This window comes from Ochotona curzoniae, unplaced genomic scaffold (genome assembly GCF_017591425.1).
Source record: "Ochotona curzoniae isolate NIBS_2020 unplaced genomic scaffold, NIBS_Ocur_1.0 contig_883, whole genome shotgun sequence".
NCBI classification, from domain to species: Eukaryota; Metazoa; Chordata; class Mammalia; order Lagomorpha; family Ochotonidae; genus Ochotona; species Ochotona curzoniae.
In genome coordinates, this window is record NW_024466599.1 from 41,617,736 (window position 1) to 41,644,453 (window position 26,718).

The 26,718-nt window shown below is 38.9% G+C and overlaps 1 protein-coding gene across 1 annotated transcript in view; it reads left to right on the plus strand.

The window, feature by feature from the left end:
• The window catches only part of PELI1 (pellino E3 ubiquitin protein ligase 1), a 58,113-nt gene that overhangs the window by 27,840 nt on the left and 3,555 nt on the right, over positions 1-26,718 (plus strand). Inside the window, exons 2-6 of the mRNA XM_040993328.1 lie at positions 17,905-18,044; positions 20,571-20,700; positions 23,919-24,020; positions 25,571-25,768; positions 25,863-26,051. Of these exons, the coding sequence (XP_040849262.1) occupies positions 17,974-18,044; positions 20,571-20,700; positions 23,919-24,020; positions 25,571-25,768; positions 25,863-26,051 (690 nt within the window). The 5' untranslated portion in view covers positions 17,905-17,973. The remainder of the gene's footprint in view (positions 1-17,904; positions 18,045-20,570; positions 20,701-23,918; positions 24,021-25,570; positions 25,769-25,862; positions 26,052-26,718) is intronic.

Here is a 26,718-nt window from a genome sequence, read left to right on the forward strand (position 1 = left end):
CTTGTGGACCTGATGCTAATTCCAGGTAGCTGCTTATCAGACTTGAAGTACCATTGGTTCTCCATTGGTATCAGAGAATAGTTAATGTTAGAGAGAACACTCCTCAGTGACATTCATAGAAGGCAACATAAGATCTTGCCAGAGTGTGTGTGTGTGTGTGTGTGTGTACACAAAGCCCTGTCCAATGAAAGCTAGCTTAGAGTATGAGATTTAAAATTCAGAATCTAATTCTGAATTTCATGATGTCTGCTACAAAAACAGTTTGTTTACAAAAGTCTTCAGATCTGTGAAACATAGCTATCCTGTAGAATGTTCACGATTAGTTCCCCTCAGTTTCTCTGGCTCAAGAAGTAAGTTATAAAATCTAGATTTTTGTTTTCAAAATTTATGAAAATCCAGAGGTTATTTGAATTGCATATATGTGCCAGCACCCTGGTGGCACTTTAGCTTATTAGCAGTTTCATACTTTGTTTTAATTTTATTTGAAAGGCAGAGACAGACAGGTAAGCCCTCCCATCCACAGATTCACTCCTCGAATGTCTCTCAATGGTCTGGGCTGGGCCAGGACCAAAGCTGGGAACCAGGAAGTCATTCCATGTTTTCCCTTGTACAAAAAAGCAGCACATCTCTGTAGCATATATATTACAAACATTGTCTAATTTTAAGCTTTCACTTTGTAGTATAAGATTCCAACAACATACAGCAAAGAACAGAATCAAAGATGAACACTTACCTAACTTGTGTAATAATATCTACAATATAAGGTATAAGTATCTTGTTGACTGACTGCCCTGTTCTTTAATGCCAGTGATATTGCCTCCAAGACTAATGAAACAAACTCTAATATATAAGTTTAAAGGTTCCTTGGCTAGCTCCAGTAGTTAGTACATCATCAAATATAGACCCTCTCTGTACACAGATTTTTTTCTCCTTTATAAAACCTGAGAACTGAAAGGAAAGTTGAACAAACTGACAATATAGTCTTTAAGGTGTTTATAAAATACAGTAGCACTAGTGATTTTTTTTTCCTTGTCCTTAGCAAGAGTTACACCTTGTTGAAAAATATTAGCCTTAATATATGTTTTCTCAAAAGGATGGATCTGACTGTTTAAAAAAATCTGGGCACATACAGATATTCAATAATGATTAGAGCAGTAAATGCCATTTGGGATTTTCATTATAGGTTAGAGGAACATGACCTAAGCATCCTAGTGCGATAGCTAAAGGGATGATTTACATACCTGCTAAGGGTGTGGCTACAGGTAAAGGAACTATGCAGAATGAGTCCTTGATTGCATCCTTGGACATGTTTAGAGATCATTAGAGACGGAACAAGCTCTCAGAAGTTAGTTGTGTCCAAAGGTGAAACCAGACTTAGATTATAATTAATTAGAAAAATAGAACCATAAGAAAACATCTGAAAGGCCTGGGAATTGTGAGGTAAGTGGATTTTGTTATGTTGTATTGTGGAATGATTTTATTTTTAAGTTGCTGGAGTATTCAAAGTGTATTCATTGGTCCCTGACTTCAGTTGAAAGGAAGACAGATTTGGAAGAGTAGGGGAAAGGTTATTAAGAATCAGTTGCATTTGCCCTAGTTTCGTGCTGTTTCCCATTGGCCAAGAAAGTGACTTAAAAAGTTTTGGCTATGTTTTATTTTTGTAGTTGACTGGCTTTCATGCCACTTTTAATCAAGTATCGTGTAAATAAGGCAAACGTGCGAAGAAAAAGGAAAGTTATTTTTTAAAAATCAAATAAAAATTCAGACTGGAAAGAAAAGCTAAGAAATGTAGTTCTGATCCTTCTCTACGGATATGATTGTGTCTTCATCCCATTTTAAAACTTGTTCATTATAATCACTTAAAAATATGGAGGTTTTACAATTATTAGTGTTTCTAAGAGAAAAAATTTTTTTTAGGAGATTACTTGGTATAAACACAGAGCTGAAGTACGTAAGAATCTTTTATTCTGTAATACTTTTCTAATCATAAATGATGATATCAAATGAGCTACTGATATCTCTTGTCCTAGAGTTAAGTAAAATGAAGAGTTGATATGTTGCTCTAAAGAGGACCCCATATCTACTTACGGTGTCAAACTTAAGGAATAGAGTCAGCTATTTTTGTTTGGTTAGTATAGAAGCTGTCATGTCCAACTTCCTGAGCATTCGGCCTAGAATCACATAACAAAGCTGGATCACTGAATAGCAAAGTCTAAGAATATGTCCAGATCATCTGGGCAGGTGTGTTTCTGGGCTGGACATTGCCTACACTGGAGATAAACAGGATGCTAGAGCAGATTTATTTCACTGCAGCCTAAGTAGGCTACAGCCAACAAAAGGAACAAACAAAAGTTACTCAGTTACAGAATGTTGGGGCAGCAACAGAAGTAAACTTGAAACTAAAAGTTTGATTTGTTCCAAAACATTAAGTGACAAGCTACTATTGTGATGAGATTTTCTTTAAGAAGCAGTAGTCCTACTATGGACCAACACTGTTGTCCTTGAACACATTATGAAAAGGCTTACAGATAAAAATCGAAGCTGCAAAAACTATTTTTATTTTTATTAATTAAATTATCCCAATTAAGGTCAGCGAAGGAACTGACCAGCTTTCTAGCAATATACTGTTCAATATAGAATGACTCAAGTATCAGGTTGCCAAGTTAAATATTTACATAGGTGGCTGTGATTTACGAGTGTCACTACCAACTAACTGTAGGGCTCTGGTAGACTGGATGTTAGTTTTTAGAATAGAATCAGTTACTTGAAAACTACTAAAGAATTTTAATAAGAGAATGTCAGGCACCTAAACTCAAGTTGAACATCAGTTTAATAGGTGGACAGCATGGGTGATTTCTGTATGCAGTTTAATGAACAACAGGGACCTTGCATTTGTACTTGGAACTTTAGTAGTTTAAAAGTATAGATATATATTTTTTAAAAGATTTATTTATTTTTATTGCAAAGTCAGATAAACAGAGAGAAGGAGAGACAGAGAAAAAGATCTTCCGTCCAGTAGTTCATTCCCCAAGTGGCTGCCATGGCTGGAGCTGAGCTGATCCAAAGCCAGGAGCCAGCAACTTCTTCCAGGTCTCCCACGCGGGTGCAGGGTCCCAAGGCTTTGGGCCATCCTTGACTGCTTTCCCAACAGGGAGCTGGATGGGAAGTGGGGCCGCTGGGATCAGAACTGGCACCCATATGGGATCCTGGCACGTAAAAGGTGAGGACTTTAGCCACTAGGCTACTGCACTGGGCCCTAGAGAAAAATCTTTTTTTTTTTAAAGATTTGTTTTTATTATTTTTTTATTGGAAAGGCGGATATACAGAGAGGAGAGACAGAGAGGAAGATCTTCCATCCAATGATTCACTCCCCAAGTGAGTGCAACAGCCGGTACTATGCCAGTCCAAAGCCAGGAGCCTCTTCCGGGTCTCCCACGCGGGTGCAGGTTCCCAAAGCTTTGGGCCGTCCTCGACTGCTTTCCTGGGCCACAGGCAGGGAGCTGGATGGGAAGCGGGGCTGCCGGGATAGAACCGGCGCCCATATGGGATCCTGGGCGTGCAAGGCGAGGACTTAACCACTTGCACCACCACGCCGGGCCCCTAGAGAAAAATCTTAAGTGTAAGCAAAAAACAGGATTGTCCCTGGCTATGTAGAAGTAGAGTAGCACCACTTACGGCCATTCCCAGTTGGAAAGAATTTTTGCCCCCAAAACAGGATGTAGAGAAATTTGGAAGTAGAAAACAATAAACTTCTCAAATGGATTTTACAGGTAAAGTAATCTGAGAACAGTGAAATGCAGTAAGGAGGGCACCTTCAGTGGCTGTTTGAAGCTTATCCCATCCATGCTTATCTCTGTATACTGCTATTTCTTCATGTTTATAAAAACTAAAGGTATCTAGTTGATTTTAAATAAATAGATTATGTGCCCGGCGTGGTGGCCTAGCGGCTAAAATCCTCACCTTGAAGGCCCCGGGATCCCATATGGACTCTGGTTCTAATCCTGGCAGCTCCACTTCTCACCCAGCTCCCTGCTTGTGGCCTGGGAAAGCAGTTGAGGACGGCCCAAAGCCTTGGGACCCTGCACCCGTGTGGGATACCTGGAAAAAGTTCCTGGATCCTGGCTTCAGATCGGCATAGCATCGGCCGTTGTGCTCACTTGGGGAGTGAATCATCGGATGGAAGATCTTCCTCTCTGTGTCTCCTCCTCTCTTGTCTGTGTATCTGACTTTGCAATAAAAATAAGTAAATCTTTAAAAAAAACAAATAAATACATAGATTAAATGTATAAAGCTGGAAACAAATTTGATCATTAGAAATGTGATAGAATGGTCTCCTATTTTTATGCCTGAGATTATAAAAGATTTCTATGGTAGTGCTAAGAAAACACTTTGCTTTTGTATGAATCATATTGCTTATTCTGGGTTTTTTTTTTTTTAAGATTTATTTGTTTGTTTGAAAGGCAGAGTGACATAGGAGGAGAGAAGAAGAGGCAGCGACAGAGATATCATCCATCATGTGTTCACTCCCCAAAGTGAGGCAACAGCTAGGTCTGGGCCATGCCACGGCCCAGAGGCAAGAATTACACCTGGGTCCGCTGTGTGTGACAGCCACCATCTGCTGCATGGCAGAGTACTCCGTAGCAGGGAGCTGGGTTAGAAGCAGAGCAGTGTGGCCTTAAAGGACTTAAACCGCGTTCCATTACAGAGTAGGGGTTCCCAAGTAATGGCTTACTGTCTGTACCACAATAATCACCAGCTTCTTTTTGTTTCTTTTTCAATGGACTGCTTCCTAGTCGATTATTATAGCAAATATATTAAAGTAGGCTATTTTACTATCCTGAAAACGACACTCATTTTCTTCATTTCACATGTAACATTCATAGAACATTTATATAGTTAATTTTTAGAAAAGGAATCTGTGTTATTACATAGCTTATTCCATACTTGGTATTAACCCTGTGTTAAAATTATTCTTTGCATCCTCTTCTGTTTCTTCCCTTTTGGGCTACAGACTTCCTTTGGGATGAGGGTTAGGAAGAAGTGAATTCTCAGTCAACCAATAGAATCTAGAATGTTGTTATGTTTACATATTTTGTGTAACACTGGCCCAGGCACACGCATCTTCAGTGAAAGAACACTGAGCAGACAGCTGTTCAGCGGGTGATTCCGAGTGTAACTGACTGGTGCTCTAATACTATCTGGATTTTATCTAGGTTATGGTTGTTTATCTAGTTTATGGTAATAGTGATAGAATAAAGGAGTACGTGTTGGTACGTCTTCTGTGACTGAATTCTATGTATCATTTTCTTGATACTTAAGGTTAAAGAAAGCTTGCTAAAGGAGTGATTTGAAGCATAATTAATCAGATTATTTGTGTGTAATTTTTTCATATTCAGTTTTAGAATGTATTGTATGGATTAAATTTCCTTCCATCTTAGGAAAAGGGTGGAATAAGTTGCAAGTACCAAGGTTTTTGCTTTCTTAAAGGAAACTTAACCTACTAATCTCTTAAGAGAAAGTCCAATTAAAATAACTACAATTAATTATTGGGCAGTAGCAAACTGAGAGCTGTTCACATTTGAATAGTTTTGTATGCCAGGCTGCAGAGTTTTCCCATTTTTTTAGAGTTCAATGCTATTAGCAATTATCAAATTTGACAACTGAATCATAAGGTGATAAAAGTTTTAAAGATATTGAAGAAAAATTGACATTGATGGTTTGTGGGAATATTAAGTGGCATTCTTATTGCAGTATTTTGTTCTGATCTGGGGAGATTTAATAATCCCAGTTGATGAGCTGGAGGGAGTCTTTCCGCCAAGCAATGAGTAGTCAAAAATTCCCCAGCAGTGTTCTATGAAGCATTTCACTGTCACCACAATAAAAGATTTAACTGATGTTTTTTCTTTCTGTAGGAAATTCATGAAAAGCTAATCTGATTTCTAGAATATTGACATGCCTCCCAGTGATGCATGATTGTCTTTGATCAGTTTTCTAATGTATGTGTTTATAAGGAGGCGGTATTCTGACTTCATATATGGTAAAAATGGATTTTAAAACAGTGACAAGAGAAAAGTTACAAGTTAAAAGCAAATGGTCATAATAGTTTTTCTAATTGATATAGTTTGACAATATAACAATCACAGAAGTGTTCCAACTATGTAATTAACCTGTCCCAACGGGAAGGGTTAAATAGGAATATCATACTGAGAAATTTAATATGTTCACTTTGCAGGCAAGAGAGTGGGAAAGAATGTTCATGGCCTCCCATACACAATGGGTCTGCTGCAAAAATATGTGGAGAAACCATGATTCTCGTCAAAGAAAATCAGCGAATTATTTTGTTGTTATTATTTATTTTTTATTGGAAAGGCAGATTCACAGCGAGAAGGAGATACAAAAAGATCCTCCATCCAGTGATTCATTCCCCAAGTGACCACAACAGTCGGAGCTGAGCCGATCCAAAGCCAGGAGCCAGGAGCTTCCTCCAGGTCTCCCACGCGAGTGCAAAGTCCCAACACTTTAGGCCATCCTTCCCATGCCACAAGAAGGGAGTTAGAAAGGAAGTAGAGCAGCTGAGATACAAACCAGCACCTATATGAGATCCCAAAACATTCAAGACGAGGATTTTAGCCACTAGGCTAACATGCCAGGCCCAAGTTGGCTAATTTCAACAACTCTTCATGAACCAATATAAAGTTAAAACAAACCTTTGTTAATTAAAAATGAAGCTTAATAATTAGTGAAATTAGTAATAACTAATCTTTTAATACTGATTTCTCTGTTGATAGCCAACTTTAATGTTAGAAACAATTGTGGAGCTTTCATTTGTAATTTTAATTTTCAAACACATTTTTCTATTCCTGTCCCTTTTTAATATGATGTAATGGAATTTTGAAAGTAAAAAACTTAAAGTTAATCTCTCTATAGGAACAGAGAATATATGCTTTGATTTCATTTGTGCCAACCCCTCCCGCATCAAGAAATAGACTATATATAGTATTCAATCTGAAAACTAATTGCCACAGGTTTTGTGGCTTTTATTTTCAGGATTTGAATATTTACTTAAGTATTGAACATGAATATGAAGTTCTGAGAAAATAATTCAGTCTTAAGTCCACCAGAAATTTATTAAGTCTTACTTTACTGTATACTTCACAATACGTAGTCTGCTTTTATATTGCATTACGTTAGGTTTTTAGGAATCACTAGTTTAACTTCGCAGTCAGAATCATTTTGAGATACCCACAAGTTTGTGACTTGGCAGTGATTTGTAATTTGCTGAAATAAATCCTGAATCATTATTCACAAGGTGAATAGCTGAAACCTGTGCTGTGAGGAGGTTTATACATGAAAGAAAGTGTGTGATGAGTGATTCAAGCAGACGCCAATATTCTGAAAGTGCTGCAGCTTTGTTCTCATTCAGTCCTCAAAACAAATCCTGTGATGTGTGGGAAATATTGACACCATTGTATGGCATGAGAAAACCATGTGCTGCAGAGTTGGTTTCTGAACTGGAGAGCTCATTTAAACATATGGATGTAGCCTTTGTGATTGTCAAAGGCTACAGGTAACGTTTAGTCCTTCATGTGTTCTGTACTACCTTAGGGGTGAAATAATTGGTAATAAATAAAATCTTTGTTCTTTCGGGTTACATTTAGCTTGCAAAGTGTTAAGATCTATTTAAAAGGAGGAGTTTAAAGACACACGTGGACCATGGTCAGGGATAGAGGGGACAGAAATGGGTGTGTGTGTGTGTGTATAAAACCTGTTTAAGTGAAATGTGTTAAAATTATCAGGACTGCTTCTCTTTACCCTACCTCCTCCTGACCCCCAAATTTATTTCCTTTCATAAACTTAAGAATAGGGTTCTTTGGCTACCTGGCCAGAAGTGAAGGTCAAATACTGTTAAAATGTTCCGAGTAAAGGCCCCAACACAATGACTCAATTGGCTAATCCTCCCACTTCAAGCACCAGAATTTTATATGGGATCTGGTTCCTGTCCCGGCTGTCCCACTTCCCATCCAGCTCCCTGCTTGTGGCCTGGGAAAGCAGTAGAGCACGGGCCATCAATTCACACTTCTGGATTGATGCTGTACTTTGAAATCTTTAGAGATTCATTTGTTTTTATTGGAAAGGCAGATTGACAAAGAGAAGGAAAGACGAGAAAGATGTTATGTCCTCTAGTTCATTCCCCCACTGGTCCCAGCAGCTGGAGCTGAGCTGATCCGAAGCCAGGAGCCAGGAGCTTCTTCCAGGTGTCCAACACAGGTGCAGGATCCTAAGATTTGGGTCATCCTCTGTGAAGGCCCATATGGAATCCCAGTGTATGCAAAGCAAAGACTTTAGCCAGTAGGCTACCACGCCAGGCCCATAAAGCCTGGTTTTAAGCAGAGGTGACCAGTGTGTGGATGGATAACTTTGGCTCAAATATCATTCAGTCCAGTGAGTAGCCACACTTGTGCACTAACTTCCTGACCATGGAGTCTATGGACAGGACAGGTTCATATCTGAGGGAGAATAGATCTGACAGGATTGGTACCCCATGGAAACTCTCACAACTTTGAGTTAAGATTAAAAGGGACAAACTGAATCTCTAATTTATGCTTTATAAATGCCTTGTATTAAATGTAAATGTTTCTTTTTCTGTCTCTCGTTTTTGTCATCTTAAACCTTTTTTTTTTTTTTAAGATTTATTTTATTTTTATTGAAAAGGCAGATATACAGAGAGGAGAAGAAACAGAGAGGAAGACCTTCTGTCCGATGGTTCACTCCCTAAGCGGCCGCAACGGCTGGAGCTGAGCCAGTCAGAAGCCAAGAGGAGGAGTTTTTTCTGGATCTCCCATGCGGATGCAGGGTCCCAAGGCTTGACTGCTTTCCCAGGCCACAGGCAGGGAGCTGGATGAGAAGTGGAGCTACCTGGATTAAATTAGGAAATGAATGCTGAAAGCTTATATAAACTCTTAACATTCTCTAATGCTAGCAGCTTATATATCCAGAGTATTTTAAAAGCTAGAAAATTATTTATTACTACAGGACTGTTAACTGTAGATCCTATTCAGAAATCGTTTTCTGGTTTTTTTTTTTTTTTAAGTTGGAAAGGTAGATTTACAGAGAGGAAAGACAGAGTATGATCCTCCATCTGCTGGTTCACTCCCCAACTGGCTACAGTGGCTGGAGCTGAGCTGATCCAAAGCCAAGAGCCAGGACCTTCTTCTAGGTCTCCCGTTTGCGTACAGGGTCCCAAAGCTTTGGGCCATCCTCGACTGCTTTCTTGGGCCACAGGCAGGGAGCTGGATGGGAAGTGGAGTAGACAGAACAGGAACAGATATCCATATGGGGTCCCAGTGCTTGCAAGGGGAGGATTATTCAGTTGAGCCATTGCATTGGGCCCTAGTTTTTCCACTACTACTTTTTTTCCTGTTCCAGGATCCATCTCAAGATCCCGTATCGGTGTTGTCTTTATTTTTTCCTCCAGTGTGATCATTTGTCAGTGCTCCATTATCTCTCCTGGTCTTTGACCTTGCAGTGAATACTCAGTTTTTTGTGGAATGTCTGTCAGTTTGGTTGTGTTTTGTTGTTTCTTGTGATAACATTGTTTAAACCTTGTTTTGGCACCATACTGCAAGAGTGCTATATCCTCAGCATATTCTGTTAGAGATATGTGATATCAAAATGTCTTAGTACCGGCAGTGTTAATCCTGGTTAAAATAGTGTCTGCCATGTTTATCCCACTGTGAAGTTAGTGTTTTCCTCAGTATAATTTATAAATATCTTGGGACAAGTAACTTTGAGGTTATTTCTGCCCTTTATAAAGATATTTATAACTTGGACAGTGTTTTACTGAAAATAAAGAAGGAGAAAAAAACAGATTATTTTATTTCTATGTATAATATAACTGCCCACATGATCATTTAAACACTGATTTTCTCGGGCGGGTCTGTAATCAACATTGGAAATGCAGCATCTGGGACACAAGCCGGTGCTTACATTGGATCCCCAGTTTACAGAGAAGAGCTTTACCTGCTGTACCACAATGCTAGCCCTGATATGCCTGTTCTGTGCCCTTTTAAGGGCAATGGCATCAGTTTTGTAGAATCTCATTACATAAGAATTTATAGTAGGAAAAGAGTAGAGGATATTTTGTTTGATGTGTCAGTTTCCTGGCATAGGTCCCTCATGTATTTTTCCCCAAACACCATACTATGTGCTTTATTTTTTAAAAGGGGGGTGTGTCCAGCACAGCAGCCTAGCGGCTAAAGTCCTTGCCTTTTACGCGCCAGGATCCCCTATGGGTGCCAGTTCTGATCCTGGCAGCCCCCCTTCCCATCCAGCTCCCTGCTTGTGGCCTAGGAAAGCAGTCGAGGACGGCCCAAAGCCTTGGGACCCTGCACCTGCATGGGAGATACAGGAGCTCCTGCTTTGGATTGGCTCAGCTCTGGCTCTTATGGTCATTTGGGGAGTGAATATTCAGACAGAAAACCTTCCTCTCTGTCTTTCCTCCTCTTTGTATATCTGCCTTTCCAATAAAAATAAATAAATCTTAAAGAAAGATTTATTTTATTTATTTGAAAAACATAATGGCAGGGCAGGAAGGGAGGAAGTCTACATACTGATTCATTCACTCCACAGATGGTGGCAGTGGCCACTGCTGAGCCAGAAGGGAGTCAAGAGGCTGGAGCTTCTTACATGTCTCCCCTGTGTGTGCAGTGACCCAAGGACTTTGACCATCTGCTGCTGTATCAGGCACTTTAACTGGAATTTGAAGTGGAAGTGGGGCAACTGAGGTGCCAGTGGGCATCCTTATGGAATGCTGTTATCATAATCACCTCTTGAACCACACAACACACTCCCTTTTATATGTATTTTTCTTACTAAAACAAGAACTTGCCTTAGTGCAGTAACTTGCTTTTCTCCTTGGGTACTTTTCTCCTCTCCCCATTTTTAAAACAAGCATGCAAAGCTCAGGTCATTTACTGATGTTGTTGTGTTGTTTTCTGATTGTTCACTACCAGGAAACAGGATTGACAAACAGTGAGCACTGAGGAAGTGACAAAGGCTCTAAACATGTCAGAAATTCCAGTCATAGCTGCAGGGTAGTTGCTAGTCCTCAATGTAATGCCACTTGTTTAGTGTTTCTAGTCGTTCTGCTTCATGGTTCCAAAAAATAGTCTCTTGTTCCTACTTAGAAATTAGCCTCATTTAACTTTGCTGTGGCTTTTTGGTGATATCTGAAAATCTGGATGATTTCCCTTCAAGGAGCTTTGGTTTCCCTACTTACACCACAGGAGAAAATTACTGTACTTGATAGATACTGTTGTGATAGAAATTAAACAATTCTATGTTGAGTTGTATGGATTTTAGTTCTGTTCCTTTTAAAGCAGTGAGACCCCTAAACTATTATTTGATCTTGTTGAAACAACTCAGTTCCCTTATCTGGGAAATGGAATTAAGACTTTCCTCAGCAATTCACGGGACTGTTGTGAGGGTCAAATCAAGTAATCTTATGTGAAAGCATTTTAAGTAATATTTTATACAAATGCAAGACAAACATTAGCTGATGGTTGGTTCAGATTAATACTGTTTTTTACTTCAGAGGAATTCTCTATCAAAACCTGCTTTTAATTTTTCTGGAAACAGATCCTGGGTCTAGAAATTAACTGCCATATCTGGCCTCCCACACTGGCCTTATAGCATGGCAGTGACCACCGCAGCTCTAGTTCCTTCATTCATTTCAGAGAGGCTGCCACCATGCAATGTTTTATATGAACAGAAACAATTAATTATTGCCATCAAAACATGACACTATTTCTATCTTCGTTCTCAGTCACTCTTAGCAAATCTGGTAATACTGAAACTGCAGTTACTATCAAAATTGTTTCTTTACTAATGTAAGGCTTAGTGTAAGTAACCTTATGAGGCGGCAGCATTAGTATGATGTTCGAAAGCACACATCAGTCATGTACCATCCTCATGCCAGACAGTATGCCAAAATAGGGGGAATTCCCCGTCTATATGGAGGTGCTCACCTCAGTGTGAGCAGTTAAAGTGGAGTTTGGAGTGCGGGCAAGTGGCAGGTTGAGACATATTTGATGATCACGACTAGGGTGTGCTTCTGGCATCTAAGGGGTGTAAAGTCCAGGGGTGCTGCTTGCTGAAACTCCTCCATTTGCTGGAACACACACACATGCACACACACACTCACTCACCCACTCACTCACTGAAACTCTTCTAGTGGCTAGACCAGACACATGCATGCATGAACATACATACACACCAAAATGTCAGTAATGCCCAGATTGAGAAACTCTGGTTCTCTAGTTGAGGGAGCTTCCTTGTCCTTGGGAAAGATGCTAACAACTTTCTCATCAGAATGACAGTAAGTCATCCCTGTAGGAGTTAGCTCTCTGCGAGGCACTGGCTACTCTGTGAGGAGAGGCGAGGGGTACGTGCAGGTGGTGCTCTGTGTCTTAGGAAAGAGAACATGGACCATACTTCCTCCACCACTGTGTGAGAAAACTACAAGACACTGGCAGTAGGTACTAACTACCAACTACTACTGCTAGAACTGTTGCTTTTCCCTTTACATAGAAATGTTGCTTATTAATTCTGCTGATCGTGAAGGAAAAAGTTGAATAAATTTTAACTGTTACCAAGACACTTACAAATTTACCTCCATTCAGTTATCAGCTGAATTGGTTTCATAAAATGACTCCACTGCAAATATACTTAAGTAGTAGTTCTTTCTGAGTTACCCTTTTGAAAACAACCACAGGAAAACTAGGGTAGATGAAATATGTTTCATCAGAGACAATTTGTGCAATCCATATATTTTTCACCTTAAAGAAGCATTATAACAGCTTTATGTTTGTAATGTTTTTCTTTGTTTTTCTAAGCACCCCTTTAGGCCTACCCCCTTGCCTGCCAAAGTAGAACTGTTCAGAAATTGAGTAAACATCTTCAGAAGATTTATTTTGTCCTTTGTTTGGTGTTTGTTTTGTTTTTTCTTTCATGGCAGGAATTTTGTTGTGTTCGTACGCTAAAGGTTGTGTAGAGTGTAATCAATAAAGGAAAATATTATGTCAAGGAGCAGATTTATTTCAACGTTTTTCTTTTTTAGGTGAAATTGACTGTACATTTATCCTTTGGGAAGATTAGATATGGAAAATAATTGTACCACATTTGCCTTTAAGGAAAAAAAATGCTTAAAATGTTGGGTCAGCAGGGCCAATGCAGTGGCATAACAAGCTAATCCTTTGCTTGGAAGCACCAGCATCCCAAGTGGGCCACTCCACCATCTGTTTATTGGCTGGGAAAGCAGTGGACCTGCACTGGCATGGAAGACCCGGAAGTAGTTCCTGGAGTTTGGCTTCAAATTGGCTCAGGTCCCTGTTCCAGCCATTCATGGAGTTAAGCAAGGGATGGAAGAGCTCTGTCTTTCCTTTCCTGTCTATAAAATCCACCTTCCAGAGAGAGAGAATATGTTGTATCAAATTCATAAGATTGTTCTTAAGAAGTGATTTTTATAATTGTTTTCCCAACACACAGCAAATAATACCATGCCAGTGATATAGAGAGTGGGTAAGGGACATTCCTCAACTGGCTGCAGGGGCCATGACTGGCACAGGAGGAATCCAGAAGCCCAAAACTCCATCCAGGTCTCCTATGTGGACAGCTAGGTTCCTAGTACTTGGACGATCTTCTAATGCTTTCCCGGGCACATCAACATAATTGGAAGCAGGGCAACTGAGACTAAAATCGCTTCTCTGATACAGGATACCAGAAGAATGTTCTTTCCCTTGGAAGATTAGTTTCTGCCAATGAAAGCAATATATTCAATTTTTAAGGATGAAGCAGAACTTTAAAGTAATAGCTATTATGAAAAGCCAGGTGTGTGAGCATGATTTTCTCCAGTATTTTTTTTTTTCAGTCTTGGGTAGTAAATGATTCTACTTTATGGTTTTAGTACTAGATCATCCTGGAATAGAACTAACTACATGGGCTCAGACAATTTAATTGAAGACCAGAAGTAGAGCCTGTAGTTCAGGCATTCAGGTTTTGTGTTGTTGTTGCTCTTGTTTTATGTATACAGCCATTTCAAATTTTCAAGTGTAAAACCTTAGGAATTAATTCTGTGAATTACTTTTCTTTGTTAGTATTGTTTTTAAATGTTTTTGAAAAGTGGAGGGACAGAGAGGAGAGAGATCAAAATTAAAGACAATTTTGCATTGTTTCATTCCTAAATGCCCATAATTAACTGGGGCTGATCCCAGGTTGTAGCCAGGAGTGAAGAACTCCAAGTCTCCCATGTTGTGTCAGAGACCAAAATTACTTGAGACATCATCTGCTGCCTCCCCTGGCGCCTAGTAATAGAAAGCTGGATTGAATGCAGAGACAGGAGAAAAATTCAGGGAATCTGATTGGGATGCAGGCATCCCAGTTGGTGGCTTAATTCATTGTTTCACAGCACCCAACTCTGAAACATTAAATTTTGTTGAGATTTTAAAAATATAAAGAGGACAGTAGTTAAGATGCTGTTGAGGGGCTGGTGCCATGTTCCACCTCCAGTTGGGCATTTCACGTGAGCACCATTTGGAGCCCCAGCTGCTCCATTTATGATCCAGTTGTCTGCCTGTGACCAGAGAAACCAGTGGAAGATGGTTCAACTCCTTGGGGCTCTACACCTGCCTGGGTGATGCAGAGGAAGCTTCTGGCCCCTGACTTCTGATCAGCTTAGCTCTAGTTGTTGCGGCCATTTGTGTAATGAACATACAAGACCTTTTTTCTATCTCTGCTTCTCTCTCTGTAAGTCTGTTTCTCAATTTAAAATCTTTCCTTTTTTTTTTTTAAAGATGGTGTTGGGAAGCCAAGATTGCATATAATTGCACTGTGTTCAAATTCTGGCTCTGCTTTTAATTGCAGCTTCATACCATGGGAGACAGGAGGCATTGGCTGAAATACTTGGGTCCCTACACATATATGGAAGACCTAACGCTGTTTTCTAATCCAGTCCTTCTGTTGAGAATTTGGAGAGTAGACCAGGGAATGGAAAATCTCTCTCTGTTTATGATTTATTTGTTTGTGTGAAAGACAGAGTTACAGAAAGTGCAGACATGAGAGATGTCCCATCTTCTAGTTCATTCCCCCAGAAGGCTGAAACAGCCAGGACTGGACCATGCCTGGGTCAGGCCTAAGCCAGGAACCCAGAGCTTCTACCAGGTCTCCTTGTGGGTACAGTGGCCCAAGCCCTTTGGCTTTCTACTGCTTCCCCAAGTACTGCAGCAGGGATCAGGATCGAAATGGAGCAGCCTGTTCTCAAACTGGCACCCATAAAAGAGTGCTGACATTGCAAATGTTGGCTTAACTTGTTATGCCACAACACCACCCATGAAAGATATTTTGATTTTAGTCTATCTCTCCCTGCCTTTCAAATACATAAAAATGCAAAAATAAGTATGTAAAAAGTAGAGAGAATGTTTAAAGAGGGTGAATGTAGAAAGTATTGTCTAGCTACTAGGCTTTGTTACAGATTCTTAACCGTTTTTGAAGATCATAAATCTTCAGAACACACGTAAAGATTCCAGCAGCTTCTTTTCAATAATCACTTATTGACATGACATGTGTTTGAATTATAATGAAAGGTTTCAGGGAAAATAGTTGTTGTGGCACTTTTTATTTGTAGTTTAATAGTACCCATTATATATCATTTGGTGATATTAATGGTCTGTGTCATTATCTATGGTTATGTCACTCTAAATTTAAGAAAATTGTCTTATGTCATTTAAATATATAAATAAGTGATAATATTAAGTTTTTTATCTTAGGTTTTACATTGTTAGAGATACAAACAGAAGCCAGGTTTCAGTTTGTTCCTTTGCCTAAAGATTTATTTTATTTATTTGAAAGGCAGAGTTACAGAGACAGATCATCTATCCACTATTCATTTACTCCCCAAATGGCCACGAAGTCACGGCTGAGCCAGGTCAAAGCCAGGAACCTGGCATTCTGTCTGGGTATCGCAGGCTGATGGCAGGGGTTCAGGTACTTGTGCCACTCTCCACTGCTTTCTCAGGCACATCAGCAGGGAGCTGCAAAAGAAATAGAACAGTTGGGACATGGCCCCTTGCTCCTGTGGGATACCTGTGTTGCAGGTGGCAGCTTAACCTGTGATTGAAACCTCAATGTTGCTAATAAAATATTGCAGGATTAAAAAGCAATATGGCTTTTCTTGGCTAATTTAGCCAAGAACTCTAGAAATTACAGAATGAGAGATACATGCCAGTCCTTCTCTTATTTAGTTCTTTGTCTAAGCTAAACATTATTCCTTTGCTATAAATGCAGTAAACCTAAACCCATAGTGCTGTACACATTACTTGTGAATTCTTATTTCAAGAGCAGATGGTTACTTGAGTTTTTTCCAACTCTAAAATTCTCTTTATTCCACTTTTGTCCCTTCGTTTTTAGAGATGAGCAAACAGATTGTTTCGTTCAGCAAGAACTGGAACTAGAACAGAAGCTAATATTTGCTAGCTGTGGGATATGCTAACGTCAATCAAATATAAGCATTCTTAGAACACTTGTAGGTTTTTTCTATGTCCATATACTTACTATTTTAAGTTGATTTACTTCTTTTAATGCATAAGCTTATTTTTAAGAGGAAATTTTATGCTACTATATGTAGAAAAGCATCATTTCCTTGAAGTAAAAAATAATTAACAGGAATCCAAAATAAAATAAGGCACTCATTGCAATCTAACTTAATATTAATTTCAATACAACTGTTGCTCTTAAGTGTGTAACTCTTGAGAGTGTTGGTCAAAAATGTATCACAACAATGCCTGAATGTTTGGTGGTATCTTAATTGTCTAAAAAGGAATAGACAGAATATCTGGACTATTTCCAATTCTGATTTCCTATTTGGTCTACTCTTACACTGCCATTGAAGGCACTAGACTAGAGTTCATGAAATGAAAATTCAGGCTTCCTATTTAGCTCTGGTTGATGTCTGTCAGAGGAAGGTGATGCCACAGTATTCTCTGTTTAGCTGATAGAATAGCTAATTATCTGTTTTTCTGCGTATGGCAGGTTTTAGTATAGTGATTAACGTAACAGTTAAAATACCTGTCCGACTTCAATATGCTCGGGTTGGACACCCTACTCCAATTCCCCATTCTTGCTGTCTGATAATGCAGACCGTGGGAGGTGGTGGTGGTGGTCAAAAATTGCATTCCTGCCACTCATCTGGAAGACATGGATTGAATTCCTTATTCTCAGCTTTGACCAAACCCAATTCTGATCATTGGGTATTTGGGGGGTACACTAGTGGATTAAAAATGTCTTTCTCTGTCTCCTTCACCCTTTCTTTCCCACCTCTCCCATCCTTCCTTTCTTTCACCCAAGTAAATAAATTTAAAAAAAAAAATTTTTTTTTTGTTTGTCTTGTTGGGTTATTTCCTTCTTGTTCCTTTGTTTAAAAAGAGCCAGGCCATTGTGGCTTTGTGACAGTTGACATTCCCAGGTTATCAACCTCTTCAGTTCCAATTCTGGATACATTTTTTGAAGGGGAAAAAAGGAGCAAGAGAGAACTCACCACTGTGTTGTTCTTTGAGTTATGATGTTTCTATTGGCCTGCCGTCTCTGTTCTTTTCACTGTCTCATTATGCTCTGTACATAATATCCTGGGTTATTAATTGTGCTTAGCAGAAATAATAAGGAAAAGGTATGTCTTCCTGTAAATGGAAGTTACCAAATTTACAATTTCTATTTGCTTGGGACAGATAACCATTACTGGGGAAATGTCACATGCACATGTTATACTTTGCGTAATATTGTGCTCTAGAGCACTATAGAAAGTACCTTCTTTATTTAAACAGAAACTGATTGTTTGCATTACCTTTTCCCCTCTAGGAAATAATGCAAAAGGTGTCTCAAGGCTCCTGACCAGTGAACAAGAATTTGAAAAAGACAGCCAAGCCCATGTTTTCTCCTGAACAAGAAAATCATCCTTCCAAGGCACCAGTAAAATATGGTGAACTCATTGTCTTAGGGTAAGATTTTTCCATCTGATAAGCCATAAAATTGACTAATGTATAATAATTCTGATATCTAAGTTAGTTTAGTTTTTTTTTTTAAGAAAATGTGTCTTTAACTACTATCGAACAGAATTTAAAACTACAGGGTAAGATTATTACCCAATCAATAAACTTCTATTTCTCATATTTATGCTACCTTCTGTAAGTGCCGAAATGTTACATAAACTTTGCCTCACTCTCAGTAAGGGCAAAGCTTCTCAAAGATGAATTGGAAAACCATGTTTGTTGTTGTAGTAGTTATTCCATTTGTCTTCTCCATCCTTTTAAAAAAAACTTTGCCTCAGCTAACTTTATCAGATATCTCTTTCCCTGTCTCCTGCTTTGGGTCCTTTTATGTAGGTCAGTACTTATTTGTTCCTTTGCTCCTCTGAGGTGATTTTTGGGTTGTGCTTACTATCCATCTGTGCAGTTCTTCTGGATGAAAGGAGCCATCCAATTGTGCTGATCTTAATGATCAGCAGAAATAGTTTTAAATACCAAATAGTTTTAAAATAGCTTTAAATACCAAATAGTTTTAAATACCAAAAAACTATTCTAAGTTAAATTCTTCTTCTAGGAAATTTGAGAGTCATTTCAGGAACAGAGTTGAAAACCTATATGGTTTAAAAACTATGTTACTTATCCTGGAAGCTTTTTAGTTGATTATTGGCAGTAGTAATTGTCTCTGTATGTGGCAGTTAGTGTCTTCAGATGCAAACAATGTTTCTTCCAACAACTCTCTGGAAGAAGTAAAACTAGATGGGGTTGTGAGTTTCATTGCTACTTAGAAAAGAGCTTTGAATACTACAAGAAGGCACAGTGAGTAGGATCAGAGAGCTTAGGTCCCAAAGAGAAATGAGGGGAGCCCCTCAGAGGACGGTAGTAAGGGGCAGTGAGGAACCCCTCAAGGGGGCTGGTGGCCATACACAGCCTGAATGTCAAGTTCATTTACGTTCATGTCAAGTTCTACTTGGAACCTAACAGCAAGGATACTAAGATTAGCAAGCACTCTCTCCTATTACCAAGTTGTATTTCAAGTGTTAGTTTAATTTTTGTATGTGACAATAGCTCTCTTCTCAAGTTTAAAATGTGATTCTTCCATGTCAGCCACATTTTCAAGTCAAATTACACTTTGTCTTGCAATGTTGAAATTGTCGCAGCTTGGGCCTGGCAGTGTGCCTAGCGGCTAAGGTTCTCACTTTGAACGCACCAGGATCCCATATGGGTGCCGGTTCTAATCCCGGCAGCTCCACTTCCCACCCAGCTCCCTGCTTGTGGCCTGGGAAAGCAGTTGAGGACGGCCCAAAGCCTTGGAACCCTGCGCCTGCATAGGAGACCTGGAAGAGGTTCCTGGTTCCTGGCTTCGGATTGGCGCAGTACTGGCCGTTGCTCTCACTTGGGGAGTAATCATCGGACGGAGATCTTCCTCTCTGTCTCTCCTCCTCTCTGTATATCTGACTTTCCAATAAATAAATGAATTTTAAAAAAAAAGAAATTGTTGCAGCTATCTACCTCATTTCCCCCTAGACTGGCCAACCGTTTAAGGAAGATCACAAACCAAAGGTATTATGAGGGAGTGGGCAGTGATTGAGGAGCGGCTACTACTGTGCCTCATGAAGCAGTGAAGAATAACAAATAGCATGGCAGACATACTTGGATTCAGATTCCAGCCTTGTCAGTCTCATGTGTGACTTTTAGAAGATGATTCTCCAAACCTGTTTCCTAACCTGTAAAAATGGAGACACTGACGCCAATCTTGTTTGCAAAGTTTTTATGGGGATAAATTGAATGAGGTGATGCCTGAAATATAGTGAACACCCAGGTTCAGGTTTGTTTTTAACTTTGCCTACTGATTCATTCCTTGCTTCCTTGCTTACCTTTCAGGACAGGTATGTGTTATCAAGGAGACAGTGGGTCATAGGATTGCACAACAAAAGTATGTTTAACCATTACACAGCAGGCATCTTAATTGGACAGGTTCTGCCAACATCGGGTGACTATATGTGTATATCCAGGTAGCTGAGACTTAACAGACAATTGTGAGCATTCCTTATTTCAGAGTTCTGCTATTTAAAACACTTGATTGACAATTAAGGATCATATTTTGCACAATACATACTCTACTTTTACAAGTTGTATTAGCACAAACATTCACCTTAAAAAAAAATGGAGTGGGGAGAAGATATGGAATGTTACGAGTCAGGTGTGTCATTAATTAGCTTTTGATTCGCTTCAGTATAAGAGGAGGTAAATGCAAATATGAGTAATTCAAAGTCATGTGTAACCCAAAAGATAGTTCTCTGTAACTTGAAATGTGGCCAGAATGAATCTCATTTTGCTTGACACACCCAGGCAGCTGTTTCAAAGATCAACAATTGCTAAAAAGAACCTTAGATAATTATAATGTTATAATGGATCATTAATTTAGAATTGATTTTGCAAAGCAGAATAAAACATTTGTTTTATGATTCTGTGATTCTTACTGTGTTTTTCCCCCATCAGGTATAATGGGTCTCTCCCAAATGGCGATAGAGGAAGGAGGAAAAGTAGGTTTGCTTTGTTTAAAAGACCTAAGGCAAATGGGGTGAAGCCCAGCACGGTGCATATTGCATGTACTCCTCAGGCTGCAAAGGTAAAAAAAACAAACAAAAACACTGAATAACTTGGAAAAACTGAAAAAACTCTGTATGTTGTTTGTATTTCTACCATTCCCTCACATTTCTGCTTCAGACATTTCCTTTTGTTGGAATTGGAGAAGAGACTCTGGAGACACAGGGTACTTGACGGACTGACATATGGAAGGGGAATCTTTAAAAAGGCAAATCCAGAGTTAGTGGGTAGAGATCATTAAAAGAGCTGGGGGTAGGACCAGGACTCTGTGGTAGTTTTTAGTTGTGCAGCTGTGTACCATGAGAGATAGGGAACTCCCACTCTTCAAGAGCGGTCTTGCCGTCTTGAGGAATGTCGTATAGATTAAGCATATGTAGATATAAGAAGCACATTTGAATGAATTCATTTTTTAACTGAGGATTTTTATCCATGTATCTCTGGATGTTCTTATTTTTATTTTAGAGTTGTTCTGTGATACTCTCGTAGCTTTTAATAAATTACCTTATCAAAGACCTCACTAATTGCCAGATTGAATCAAAGCTATGAAAGCAAACACTTAACTGCATCTACACTATAATTTTTTAATCCCTGACCTTATTTAATGCTCCTAGATTTTTTTGTTCCTCTGCCAAAATCTTCAGAATCAGGTTCATGATTTCATAATGCTTGAGTTTTTCCTAAAGTGAGAGGAAAAGGAGGGGGGATTTTAGATCTTTACATTTTTTGTGATCTTCCTTACAGTTTTTTTAATGCAGATTGCATTTAATACTATGGTAAGCAATGTACGTTAGTATCAGACCATCTGGGGTATGTCTTGGGTAAGTCAAGTGAGCTATAGACATGTGGTCCTGTTTTAAGTCACAGCTTCAGTCACTAAAGTCTAATTGGATTTTTGGTTTTGTTTTTGGTTTTATGTTTCTTTTTAAATATTATGTTTATAAAGAGAAGGAGACAGAGCTCTCATTTGCTGGTTTGTTCTCCAGTTATCAATTATGGCCATGGCTACCCTGGAGCCCAAGCCTACAGCCAGGAAAAACCAGTTAGTGTTGACTACCAGAATATGAAGTCAGGATTCAGAATTAGCTATCAAACCTGGACACTCTAATGCGGGATCATGGGCATCTCAATAAGTAGGATTAAAAACTCCTGCCCTCACATTATTTTATATCCACTTTATTTGTAAAACAAAGTGCTTAAACTGTGACTGGGTCTCCTCTAGCACTATTTGGGAGCCTACCTATATAGAAAAGGGACCACTTCTTTTTGCTTGTTCACATAGAAGGAATTTTGTGCTAAGCAGGCATGAAAATATTTTTTTTTTCCTATTTGAGGAGGCTGTTAGAGCACTTCCCTATAAGAACACTCTTAGCATTTTAAGTGTACTCATTCTTCATTGTGCAGGCCTGTCCCACTTATTGCAGGATGTGTAATATTCCCAGTCCTACCAATACAACACCAGTTGAATCCTCAAATCATTCTTACAATCTGAATGTACTCTCACATATTTTTGGGTACCCTTACACAACTAAAACTATTTCTGATTGAGAACCATTGTTGGGGAATATATTTCTATTCTACACTATCTTCACTTCTATATTTTTCTTCTAATTTCTATACTGTTAATGCCTCTCGTGTTTTCTTCATTATCTAATTTTCACCTTTAGATGGCAACGGATATCTTTAAGATCAGAGATGGGATCAGTTTTCAAGTTTAGTGAGGTCATGAAGAGTACAGATTCTTTTGTCTAGAATTCGTCTGAGATGAGTGACTGCCTTCCAGTCCATTAAGACTCAGCACTTAACTTGTAATAGTTATTCCCAGGCTCACAGTGTGTTTGGAGCTGCTGTGGTGTTGTAGTGTGTAAAGCCTCTGCCTGTGATGTTGACATCCCATATGGGTGATGTTCATGCCCTGGCTGTTGTGCTTCCATCTAGTTCCTTGGTAAGGGCCTGGGAGAAACAGTAGAAAATGGCCCAAGTATTTGGACCCCTACCACAGACTTGGAAAAACTGGCTAAAGCTCCTGGTTCCTAATTTCTGCCTTGTCAGTCCTGGCCATTGCAGTCCTCTGGGAAGTGAACCCGTGGATAGAAGGTCTCTCTTTGTCTGTCTCTACTCCTCTCTCTAACTCTGATTCTCAAAATAAGCAAAAAAACTTTCTTAAGTGGATTAGTGGCTAAAAAACAAAGATCATAATCTCGAAGAACAGACAAGCCAGTATTTTTAAATATTTTAAGCTATTAAGAATTAACTGTCAAAATATTGAGCAGTTGTTTGGTTTAAAAGTCAGTTGCTTAAATGCTGAGTTTAATTGTAGGTTGTAAAACCAGTAAAACAAGTATGTAATGTTTGTGAAAGCATAAATGTGTAGTAAAAAGTATTAACAGTGTGCCTGTAAATGATCTGTACTAAAAGGGTGGAGAGGGACATGTGCATCTTAGTTGATCTGTAGTTTAATTTCCCGAAAAAAGTCAGAAGCAAAAATGGCATTTGTTAAGCTTTGATGATGCTGAATAGTTAGTGTTCGGGTACTAGTTTATTCTGTTTATATACTTGAAAATCGCACAGCTACAGTTTAAGATATTGTCTTAAAGCTTTGTGTGTTAAGGTTTAGCTGCTAATTAGAATCAACTAAAACTTTATAAACTAAACTTCTAATTAAGGAACATTAATTTAGTTTCTTTGCTGTGTATAATTACTCTGTTTTCATTTCATGTAGCCCATTTCTACTTCCTTTGTATAATGAGTAGGTTTTTCCCCCTTAGATATTATCTCCTACTCATATACATAGAAAAGGCCTGAAAACAAAATTGAAAAGTTCTTTTTATCTTTGAAGTAAGTCGGATACACTTCTAAGCATTGTGTCTTCTTGCTTTGATAATGTTTAATCATTGTATGAATTTTTCTGTATCTTGCCCAGCATGTGGCAAACATTTGCTATCTGTGGATTCACAAAATGGTTGAACAACCAGTTAATTGGACTTACTGGTTAACTTTGTTGCTCTTTCAGTGACTTTTAAAATAAGGTTCTTAGGCATATAGTCTAAATGATTAAACATTATCAAAGGAAAGAGACACACCGCTCTAATTTTTCAGTAGTTACTGACCTTTATCCTAAGTTTTAAAGGAGAAATATGTGGCGTGGTGTGTCATATGTGTGATTTACCTCTTTGTACTGAAAAGATTATCTGATTTGATTGACTTGCCTACTAATTGTTGCTATTAATCTTTTTATTCTAGGCAATAAGCAACAAGGACCAGCACAGCATATCATACACCTTGTCTCGGGCCCAGACTGTGGTGGTTGAATATACACATGACAGCAACACTGATATGTTTCAGGTATTACAACACTAAATCCCTTTTTCTAGAGTCAAAGTTAACTGATATTCTGCAAGTTAAAAATTAAAGCATTAGGGCCTGGCGTGATATCCTCGCCTTGTGGCCTCTGGGATCCCATATGGGTACTGGTTCGTGTTCTGGCTGCTCTACTCCCCAGCCTGTGGCCTGGGAAAGCAGTGGAGGACAGCCCAAAACCTAGGACTCTGCACCTGTGTCGGAGACCTGGAAGAAGCTCCTGGCTTCAGATCAGCTCAGCTCTGGCTGTTGCAGCCACTTGGGGAGTGAACCAGGAGATGGAAGATCTTTCTGTCTCTCTTTCTCTCCATATAGCTGATCTGCTTTTTCAATAAAAATAAATAAGTCTTTATTTTAAAATTACAGTATTAATTGGGGAAAAAATAAGATTACATTAGATATCCTAAGTTGTGGAACAATGGCTTCATTATCTAATGAAAATACTTAAATAAATTGCACCTTTTTTTAACAGTATCTCAGACTGATTTTGCCTTTTTTTAGTATTATACTATTGGGAAATTCAAATATAACCACATCAAAAAATCTTAAATATTTCAAGAACTTCCCTGATAAAAGTCAGTCTTTGAGGAACTGGTTTTACAAACATCCTAGAACATCTGCTTTTTACTAATCAGAAACATATATTGTTCAATCCACCAGATATTCAGACTTTAATTCTGTGCATTGCTGGGACATAAACAAGGGGGACATTAAAAGACATTACAAGTTGATAAGGTGCTCAAGTGCTACAGTGGCTGGTTGGTTTGAAGAAGGGTAGAGAAGCCCTTTATCAGGTTGAATAAGGTTTTTGTTTCAGTGATACTTTGTTAACAGTTTTTGCCCCTCAACTATCCAAAAGAAATATAAAAGACTGTAATTGATGATGGGTTAAAAACAAGAAAATGCTCTATCTCAAAGTGTGCTTATAATGACGAACTTGGGAATCTCAACTTGTAAGATCAACTTTGAAGAGCTGTCAGCTCTGTAGAGGGTCACTGTATTTTCCTAGTACCTACCTTTTCAAATTTATGTTACTGCTTTATAACAAATACATGAATGAACTGACAATTTGTAAATATTTATTTTGAAGTCAGAATATAATGTTCTGGAGACCTTTAAGAGATTTGGCTTGCATGTTAATTATATTGTTAAAAAAAAATAATAATGCATAGTAGACATTTTTCTCAGAAAACGTTGCAGTTGACAGCTGTCTAGAAATCTTAGCCACACAGTGCTACATGCCCTGAAGGTTTCATATATTGTTGTTAAGTTCTTACTTAATTCTGTACTCTAAGTGATTACCACATCATCGCTTCTCGGCCTTTTGGCTAAGATCAAGTGAAATGATTACTACATCAGAGAAAGTCTGACAGATTAGTTTTCAAGATTAATTTGGATGCCCCAGGAGTTAAGTATGGTAAGTTTGAGCTTGGGAAATTTCATAAGCCTAATGTTTTCACCTTATGGTACCTTTCTTAAATGAATTTTCCACTGGGTTCTTTGAATAGATTCATAGATGTTTCTTTTTCCTTTAGATTGGTCGGTCTACTGAAAGTCCCATTGATTTTGTGGTAACTGACACGGTTCCCGGAAGTCAAAGTAATTCTGATACACAGTCAGTGCAAAGCACTATATCACGATTTGCCTGTAGGATCATATGTGAACGAAATCCCCCATTCACAGCACGGATTTATGCCGCAGGATTTGATTCATCAAAAAACATCTTTCTTGGGGTAAAGAAGCTTTCTTCCTAAATGATGCATTTTTTACACCTGCTTCTGTTTTCAAATTACAAATAAATGGAAACTCATTTTCTTGTTTCTCTAGGAGAAGGCTGCCAAATGGAAGACCTCAGATGGGCAGATGGATGGCTTAACCACGAACGGCGTTCTTGTGATGCATCCACGCAATGGGTTCACAGAAGACTCTAAGCCTGGAATATGGAGAGAAATATCAGTGTGTGGCAATGTTTTTAGCCTACGTGAAACCAGATCAGCTCAGCAGAGAGGGAAAATGGTAAGTTCTAACTTACTTGGCTACAATAAACATAAGAAGATGTGTTGGAATGAATGTAATGTGTTTTTTCCAGAAACTATTATTAAATTATGAGGGTGAGTCCAACAGTTCCTAGAAAGGTGGAATGAAAAGATAAGTTTATTTTGGTGGAGAAGCTTCCTTTTTTTTTTTTTTTAATGATTTTTACATAGTTAATCAAAGTGGGATCAGGTGGGCGAAACCATTATTTACACATTTTCTTTTTATTTTCCCTGCATTTGGGAAATACAGTGGAAGAGACCACACCTAGCCTCCCAACTGCCTCAGTAACCAGTGTCATCCCAGAATCCTCAGCGCAGAACATGCTCTGAGTGTTCTGCTCAAGTGGTTTTGATAGTTCTGAGATGCTATTGATACAGCAGATCCAAGGATGAGGAAACCCCTCCAAGGTCCATTGGTTGACACACTCCACCTCAGTCTCTATTTGCCCAGAAGTTTGCTGTCAAGCTTCATTGGGGTAATTGTACTCCCCTGGTGGTTCTGCAGTTAGCTCAACAGGACTTGCTCCCCAGTCCCAGCACTTGCCAGCTGATTCTACAGCAAAGCCCAACCTATCTGCCCTTAATCTGGCTCATGCCTGTACCAATGGATGCAGTTGGTTAACCTAGGCTGGCTCTCCCCCAACCCA